At 37.4% G+C, this 8,942-nt stretch overlaps 2 protein-coding genes across 3 annotated transcripts; one reads left to right on the plus strand and one right to left on the minus strand.

The window, feature by feature from the left end:
- The first annotated feature begins 408 nt into the window (after nt 1-408).
- On the plus strand, nt 409-2,463 carry LOC145230477 (small ribosomal subunit protein eS21-like). 2 transcript variants are annotated; one of them, XM_080095904.1, is made up of 5 exons: nt 409-494; nt 869-1,027; nt 1,250-1,333; nt 2,266-2,321; nt 2,388-2,463. In XM_080095904.1, exons 2-5 carry the CDS (start codon nt 929-931, stop codon nt 2,407-2,409), a joined length of 261 nt encoding a protein of 86 aa, XP_079952030.1. In that variant the 5' UTR covers nt 409-494; nt 869-928; the 3' UTR covers nt 2,410-2,463. The 2 variants fall into 2 exon arrangements, with proteins under 2 accessions (XP_079952030.1, XP_079952031.1); XM_080095905.1 differs by lacking the exon at nt 409-494 and adding an exon at nt 615-729.
- Nucleotides 2,464-6,676: 4,213 nt separating this feature from the next.
- On the minus strand, nt 6,677-8,934 carry LOC145227634 (uncharacterized). Its single transcript, XM_080092510.1, has 5 exons — nt 8,414-8,934; nt 8,207-8,350; nt 8,035-8,138; nt 7,709-7,869; nt 6,677-7,223 (listed from the first exon to the last, which is right to left on the minus strand). The coding sequence occupies exons 1-5, from the start codon at nt 8,467-8,469 to the stop codon at nt 6,843-6,845; spliced, it is 846 nt and encodes a 281-aa protein (XP_079948636.1). The 5' UTR covers nt 8,470-8,934; the 3' UTR covers nt 6,677-6,842.
- Nucleotides 8,935-8,942: the final 8 nt, after the last annotated feature.

The raw sequence follows: 8,942 nt of genomic DNA on the forward strand, positions 1-8,942 counted from the left end.
CACTAAGCGACTCTCCAGAAAGGAGCCTGGAATACCTGCGAGACGCGAAACTTAATACGCAATAAAAGTCTATAGAATATAAATAAATTCCGCACTTAACGGGTTAAAGTTAAAACAAAGAATGGGTCGCATTATTGGAATATCAATATCTCGCGGCACCCTTGAACATTCCAATCGGCACCCCAGGGTGCCGCGGCACCCCGGTTGGGAACCACTGCTCTACAGTTTGGCAAAATGCATCGTTTGGACAAAATCGGAATTTTCGGTCAAAGGTCGAATAATTTCGGCCGAAGCTTGGATGGCAATGTTCACATAACCTGAATTTTAGTAAAAAATATTCCAACATACACAGGCAACTAAAATACTATTTAGGCATGGGTAAATCTGATATGGTTGTATGACATTTATGATTTCTATTACTCTTGAAGTTTTTGACAAAACCGAGTGGTGAAGTTCTTTTCTTTCCACGCGGCAAACACGACCAGGTGTCTGTGGTAAGAATATGCTTTATTTCGTTATAGTATTTTTGCATTGTGATAAACATAATTCATTTTTAGTTAGTGTTCGAGGTTTTTAAATGTGTATTGATTGTGTATACTTGGGTCAGATTATTGTTATGACTTAATTTTAAGTTGACCGTTTTCAATCATTTGTGAATATTGTTAAATGTGACAATCGTTTATTTATGTATCACGCACCGACTAAAAACTAGCGAAGTAGATAAATCAGGTATGTACTAAATTGGGTAATAATATTATTACAAAATATATAACTCTTTGTTAGAATATATTCCCATTTCCTACACTGCAGCTTTAATGCAGATTTATATGGTATGCTGTAATTGTTGAAGTTAAAATTGTTTTTGCAGAAAGAGATCGTAACTCTGAAAACTCTGACAGACAAGAAGTCTAAACCGCAAGCAAAAAGTATGCAGAACGACGCAGGAGAAATTGTTGACTTGTATATTCCTCGCAAATGCACAGCCAGTGGCCGTATTATTGGTGCTAAAGACCATGCATCTGTACAGGTAAACAAATGTTACAGTGCTGGGGACTAATCATATCATAATGATGAAAGTGTTTAAAAAACTATGAAAAAACAGACGTTTACACCTATTGTGCTCATGGTCTGGCACACAATCCTTTTTTTTAAATACTGGTTGAAATTGAGCCTGACACGACAGGGTTATTAGTAAAAACAGGGTTATCAGTATCACATTATAGGTTTAATATTTGATTTTTATTCACAGCTGTCCATCATTGATGTTGACGAAACTGGGCGAGCATTAAGCACATCCAAGGCATACACTGTCTGTGGAGACATAAGAAGAATGGTATTTGCTTTAGGTGTTGTCTACTAATAGTCAGTGTTTGAACATATAAAACTTAAGTTTCAAAACCACCAACTAAACACATGGGTTCCATGCTAAACATGTGGTAAATGGGAAGTTTAATTGTTTTTGTACACATCAATTAATTTTGTAACGTTAAGGTCTTTGTGTTTATGCACACCAAAAAAAAGTTGAACCCTAATTTACAGTGTGCCACAGCTTTTGCAAAAATTGAATTGGGTGTATTTAGGTCAGTGGTTCTTAACCATTTTGGTGTGGTTTCCCACTAAAGTCAACCACCAACTTCGAATTTCCCCCTCTGTTATTTTTAAAACTGATGTTTTGTACCCTACACTAACAAAAAAAATATTCTTTAAATGAAATAATTTTGTGAAGCGATGTGGTCTGGAACCCCAAAGGTATACTGCAATCTTATTTAGTTTAATTAGTGCTTCAGTGAGAGATTAAAGTTGTTGGAATATTGAAGAGTCTCCTCTGCTTGCAATAGTCATTTATTGCATCACAATCAACAAAGGAAAGGTTTTTATTCGCGCACAATAGCAAAGTCATTGATACTTTTAGTCTGGTCTGTGATGTAACAAACAGCCTTTGGATTTGTATGTGCCTTGTAAGCCTTGCTGAAATTAATCTTACATGTTGTTGCGGAAAATGTTAGGAAAGTAAATTTCAACGATTAATTCAAAGCCGGGTTCGACCCTCAGGCCCGAGTTTGGTTACCTGACTTACATAATTTCCCTCTGAAAACATCAAATTTCCCACTAGTGGGAAATTTCCCACCGGTAAAGAACCACTGATTTAGGTCATGTTTTTGTGGGATATTATTTAAAAACTTCCAAAGCCTGGATTTATCAACCTGTTATCCTGCTATATAATTGTGCTGTTTTTTTAAATATATTTTTATCATTGGCAACCAGGGGGAATCAGATGACTGTCTCAACCGGCTCGCTTTGCGTGATGGAACAATGTACAAGTAAGTGATTGTTGGGAAATAGTGAAACTGTTCTACATGTTGTTTATGCCTGTGTTTTATTTGCAGGGGCTTCAACAAACAATGTTAAAACATTTATGTTTGGGCGCTTTTTACGATTCCAATAAAATATGCTTCAGCAAAATTTGTTGTTTTTTGATGACAACCATAAAAAATAGACTCAGACTTAAACGATTTTTATCAAGCTGTTCAATGGGTTCCCCCAAAAAAGTGGTTTGGTTCCAACTGATCTCTCGTTTTCATTATTTTTTATCGTCCAGTCGGTGACCACTTTCACAGAAGTATATCAAAATCGAGGAAATCTTTTTTTTCTGATAAAATTTTATCTGTGCGTTCTCCAGGCCAGGTTGAGAAACACTTTTCTATAATAACATTATTTCGGCCACTCCTGGCCAGTTTTTGTAGCCCCAAAGTTTAAAATAATAAAACAAACGCTGAGAAGCAGCCAAAACCATACCGAAACTAATATACTTCATAACCCTTAATTATGGGTCCCCTTCCCTGAAGGGGACACATATTGATTTTACTCAAATTGTTTTTGTTTTTTTGTTTTCTTCCCAAAGTTTGTCCGACTCGTTTTTCCATAAAATGTTTGATGGATTTGGATGAAATTTACACAGATGGTAGATATAGTTATGTAGATGTGCATCCCACTTTGGTTTTGTTGATAACCCCAGTATTTACCCCGCTAGCCCCCTAAAATGGGTTATTTTCTTCCCAAAGTTTGTCCGACTCGTTTTTCCATCAAATGTTTGATGGATTTGGATGAAATTTACACAGATGGTAGATATAGTTATGTAGATGTGCATCCCACTTTGGTTTTGTTGATAACCCCAGTATTTACCCCGCTAGCCCCCTAAAATGGGTTATTTTCTTCCCAAAGTTTATCCGACTCGTTTTTCCATCAAATGTTTGATGGATGTGGCTGAAACTTATACAGATGGTAGATACAGTTATGTAGATGTGCATCCCACTTTGTTTGTCCACATAACCCCGCTACCCCCTAAAATGGGTGAGTTTGTAAACAGTGTCAGAATTGGCTGAAATTTGGATAGCTTGTAGAGTATGCCATTTATAGTTGTCGATTGTTGTGTTCAACCCTGTAGCCCTAACATTTACTCACAAGCCCCCAAAGTGTAAAACGTATTTGTTTGTTACTGGGCACCACAAACGAAAGATTTCTGTTGCTCAATAGTGTTACAAGGGCAAGCAGTTGTATGTTACTCGTTTGTGACTTTGTGGATTGCTTGGTGAACTTTTTTGTGCCATGACAGTTAAGGGGTTGTTAACAGCCCTATGACGTCAGAAACATTAACGGTTGTTGCTCAAAACACCTCTAGTGGTCGACATTTTAAACATTGGCAGATTGGGCTGAAATTTTGCAGTACTATTGATTGAGGTTTCCTATTTTTTTGGTTTGTGTGTCGGACCCCATTAGTTACCCTACTAGCCCCCTAAAATGGGTCAGTTTTTTTAAACAGTGTCGGGATTGGATAAAATTTGGGTAGTATGTGGACTATGCTATTTGTAGGTTTCAGTTGATGTGTTTTACCTTGTAGCCCCAACATTTACTCAACTAGCCCCCTAAAATAAATGAACTTTTAAAAAACGTCCTAATTATATGAAATTTTGCAAAGTTTATTAAACATACCAAGTCCTCAAATGTTATGATTTGCCCTGTAGCACCACAACTTAACCAACTAATTCCTAAAATAGGTGGCCCTTTTCACAATGTTCGAATTGAATGAAAACCGGACAGCTTGTAGAATTTGCTATTTATGGGTCCCCTTCCCTGAAGGGGACACATATTGTTTTTGTCTATATTTTTTTTTTCTTTCTAACGCGGATTTGTTCCCACGTTTTGGTCAAGAAAGAATGGTTCAAACTTTTTCAAATTTACACACATTACAGATATTGGTCTAAAGATGGTCCATGTGAATTTTGACCCTGTTTGATCCCTCGGTTCACCCACAGCCCCCCAAAATGTGAATTTTTTTAACGCGGATTTGTTCCCACGTTTTGGTCAAGAAAGAATGGTTCAAACTTTTTCAAATTTACACTTATTATAGATATTGGTCAAAAGATGGTCCATGTGAATTTTGACCCCATTTGATCCCTCAGTTCACCCACAGCCCCCCAAAATGTGAATTTTTTTAACGCGGATTTGTTCCCACGTTTTGGTCAAGAAAGAATGGTTCAAACTTTTTCAAATTTACACTTATTATAGATATTGGTCAAAAGATGGTCCATGTGAATTTTGACCCCTTGGTTCACCCACAGCCCCCCAAAACGTGAAATTTTTAAAACGGCTATACTTGCTAAAGCAGATGTTTCTGGAGTTACATACGTTTTGATTGGTACATTGCAGCGTATTTTAAACTATTTTGTAACTTAAAGTTGTATATATCCATTTTCACCCCTTTAGCCCCAAATATTTGTTTGTTTGTTCACATGTTATTGAGGCCAGAAATACAAGACTTAACCTGCTGAAATTTTTAACAGCTGTGGATAGGGGGCTCCTTGTTGGCTGGTAAAAATTTCAGTGCAATCGGCTCAGTAATAGTAAATATACGGTTTTACATACAATCTTCTGTAATATTTGTGCTAGCTCAGTGCACAGCTGACGCAATGGGAGTGATAGTGATTGACGATAGTGGCACATGGAAAAAATGCCTCTGCTTCACGCATGAACGCAGTCGTCACTTGACCATTTTCTCATTGGTTGGAATTAAGATGATACGGTGTTAGTGATATTGCGCTGTAAACGTTAACGCTGCGGGGTCACGGCAGGGACAGGCGATGCGTATGACGTCATGACCGTATTTGCCTGTCGCTCAGTGCACAGCTGACGCAATGGGAGTGATTGACCATAGTGGCGCATAGAAAAAAAAATGCCTCTGCTTTACGCATGAACGCAGTCGTTACGTGACCATTTTCTCAGTCAGATAGAAGTCTCAACTCTCAAGGGAGTAATTCACTTGTTTACGATTAAGGCGGGTGAATGCAGCGGGAGTGCTCAGCTTGACGTCCGGACCGACGTTTTATGAGGCAGTCATGTCGGTGATTAGAAATCAGCTGTTTTTGCGCAGCTCTATGCTATGTCGTTTTATTAAGTTGTCAAGCTCATTTTAAGTTTTGGAAAATTGTGTTTAAAAACTGACCTTGAACGACAATATCAAGGTCAAAGCATGAGAATAAATTAAAAGTATTTTTCCTGTTCCTATTTACTGTGTTTTGTAATTATATGACAATAATGATGCAAAAACAATACGGACAACACTTTTTGGGTTAAGGCTAAAGTTGGTTAAGCTTGTCCTTAAGAATCTAAAAATAACCAGTATGTTTGTTTCCCATAAATCCGCACAAACGCGCATGTGGGGACCCATTCGTTTTTGCTTGCAAAAACAATCATATGTGTAGATCAAATGATGTGTATAGTAAATTGGTAAATTTTTACTGTTACCAAATCGCATGTGCATATGTGTGGGGACCCATTAGATTATGCTTGCAGAAACAATTAGGTTATAAAGTGCCAGGAAAAAGATAGGGACCCAATTAAATGTAGGTGCCAAATATATATCCATTATGAATATAGTAAATGGAATATGTGATACATCATTAAATATGATGTAGTATGTATAACCCGGCAATATATAGGAAAACCACTATTCTAATTATTTTTTGTTTTACCCCATTATGCCACTACTTACTCTTTCGTTTCTTTGAAAAGGAACGTTAAATAGGACATACTTCAAACAATATCTGGGGTGAATCTAAATTTATATAGTTTGTACTCATAGTATTATACATAGTATTATTATGTGTGCCGATCGCTGCGTTTTACCTTACAACACTAAACGTTCACATGGTTATCTCTTGAAATGCATTATCTACAACTTTGCATGTGTGGGGACCCATGAGTTTCTGCTTGCAGAAACAACTAAGGTTATAAAAGACAGCAGATGGTATGGGACCCAATATAAAATAAGCATAGGAAATATATCAATGTTTTAAAATAGGTTATAGTGTATATGCAAGGGCAATATGTGCTAAGCCACCCTTCTAGTTTAGAATATAAACCATAATCACATCCCTAACTCCACTAAATGTCTGTAACACTCCCATCGAACCACTGTTTTCCTTACACAACACAACCAGCTTAAAAAGCTGTATATTTTCGGGTGAATCTGGTGATTAGATTCGGACATAATTGCTGTTTTTGTTAGAACGTTTGGTTGTCCGCAAAATAAGATCTGTTTAAGATGCCTTCAAAAACTATTTGTAAACACAGTTCATTCACTATCACCATACTTCAAACTATGTCACTGTTTTTTACTTCATAAACACTCTTATGGGAAGTATGCTATTTTTATTTTACCCTGCTGTGAAAAAACGTCAACCGTATGACAACGAAGAGTTGCTTGATCATTAAAGTTGCAAAACGTGGCAACTGGCAGGCGCAACAACACGCAGCTTATCGAAATTTATAACCGACATATTTTTTTAATCAACTCTATACAATTGCGGTTCCATTCCTGCTGTTGAGTACAAAAGACAACAACTCGTAGCAATCTCAACTTGCATAATGAAATGGTGAAATCTCGCTTCTGTGCTCATATTGTATAAGCCTAAGGATGTTGCCAGTGTTGCATTTTCAACAATCGCTAGAACAGCTGTGGCCAAAGCAAGCGCAACAGACGCAATTTTTCTTTGTGATGGAGTTCCAATCCAGCAGTTGTAGGACGCAATAAGGTGAAGGGCTCCAATGCAGAAAATGTGAAAAAATGGGCTTCCGCCCATCAATTTAATTTGTGTAGTTCGCAATCTATGTTGGTAAAGTCTGAAGTACAGAGCTTGAATAATGAAGTGCAATGCGACGGTTGCCTGTAAAACAGTAGGGTATATATTTAGTTGATCACCATGAAATCGGACCCATCGATAATTAATTAAGCGAGGGTTTGGTTGGAGTAGCGATGCACTGAACAAACCTCGAGAAAAACGAAAACAAACTGTAACGTCCGTTTCGACCGATCAACTGATCCGTAGGTTTTTAATGCATTTTTAGCTATACCATGATACACCAGGTCTCTAGCCTATGTTTTTAATTTATAAGCTGCCATAAACGCAAAACAAATATTTCAGCCGATGTGAAAAGTGACAAATTTATGCACAGATTTCATTTATAAAATATTTTTGCGTTGAAGACCCCACTTCACCAAAAGGACATGTTTTAAAATATCGGACCACACCTGTCATGAATTCTATGACAATGTCATGAAGGAGTTTGTAATCACAAGTTGAAAATGTTGGGACACACTGAGGATTATATTCACCGATGTATTCTAATATGGTAAGTATTTGTTTCTTACCCGACCCAAAACGATGGCGTATGATTTTGATCCCTGCATGATTTTTCTTCTTTCTGTCATGTCAGTGTAACCAAATATCACCAACAAACCTCCGATGAGGCCGAAGTACATCAAAACATGCATGAAGTTTATTTCTTGGTGCATATGTGTAGGATAGTCACCTAAAAAGCACAGTAAGACCTTTCCCACAATTTAGCCTAAAACTCGAGTTCGTATAGTGAGAAAAAGCACCCCACAAAATATCGAAAAATTTTGATACCGATAAACTGGTTTCAATTTCTGTGATTACTTTAAAACCCGGGAATTGTCAAATGTTTAAATCATACCGATTCCGCCGTCTCCAACAGGGTGATGTACAATCAACAACACTAAGCAGTAAGTGATAATCATCCCCAATGACGACATTTCTAAATTTCTTGAAAGCAGCAACCTTTAATATGTGTACGCTTGATAAAAACAAACAAGTGGATTTCGAAATTTTCAGCAAATTTTGCTTACCTGAGCCCAAAAAACACATAGGCCAAAAACGCAACATATATAAAGAAGACTGGAACACCGAGTGCCTTGAAATATGCCGATCGAACATCAAATGAGCCTAGATACCAGGTTGCATCGGCGAGAATGCATAACGAGAACATAACTCTGTCCAAACATATAGGCCCTAATTTTCAGTAACAGTTTACCACCAACTTCACAAAAACTTACCGGCATGACTGAAAAACAGACTTCTGAAAACCAGGAATTGGCGATCTCCTATCCATTCCGTTATCCGTTTAGAAACTACGACGTCTGACAGTGTAGTTATCACTGCTCTAGCCTAATTATAACGCTGTTGCTGAGAAGCAGGTAATTGCCAAGCAGCAGCTTTCATTTGAATCCCAGTAGTTCCCCTTGGTTAATCATTTACTGTTACCGCCACGAGCGTACCTCTTGCCAAACAACCCCGACAATGCGTATTACCCGGTACATTTTCATCGGCAATTCATAAACCGACTCGTGTAACGTTGTTACCTATTTTGAACACTTAACCAATGAATAGATGGATTCTTGTGAAGAAATCAAACATTTTGTAAACCAAATAAAATTCGGTTAGTCTGATTGTGAGAAGAGAAATTAAATTAACCTTTGATGACGTTGTTTGCCATTCTTTTTATGCGCTATATTGAACAACACAACCCACAAGTTAATTTCTTCTACAAAGCTTTGGCAATTGCTCTGTGTTGTAATCCTTACG

Source organism: Phallusia mammillata, chromosome 5 (genome assembly GCF_965637545.1).
Source record: "Phallusia mammillata chromosome 5, kaPhaMamm4.hap1.1, whole genome shotgun sequence".
Taxonomy (NCBI): Eukaryota; Metazoa; Chordata; class Ascidiacea; order Phlebobranchia; family Ascidiidae; genus Phallusia; species Phallusia mammillata.

Bases quoted from the DNA above. Each gene is read 5' to 3' on its own strand.
- LOC145230477 (XM_080095904.1), top strand. From the start codon at position 929: ATGCAGAACGACGCAGGAGAAATTGTTGACTTGTATATTCCTCGCAAA. The intron at 1,028-1,249 runs GTAAACAAATGT...TTTTATTCACAG, and splicing joins AAGACCATGCATCTGTACAG to CTGTCCATCATTGATGTTGA. The intron at 2,322-2,387 runs GTAAGTGATTGT...TTTTATTTGCAG, and splicing joins CGTGATGGAACAATGTACAA to GGGCTTCAACAAACAATGTT.
- LOC145227634 (XM_080092510.1), bottom strand. From the start codon at position 8,469: ATGGATAGGAGATCGCCAATTCCTGGTTTTCAGAAGTCTGTTTTTCAG. The intron at 8,351-8,413 runs GTAAGTTTTTGT...ATGTTTGGACAG, and splicing joins TCTGTTTTTCAGTCATGCCG to AGTTATGTTCTCGTTATGCA. The intron at 7,224-7,708 runs GTAAGAAACAAA...ACTGTTTTACAG, and splicing joins ACGCCATCGTTTTGGGTCGG to GCAACCGTCGCATTGCACTT.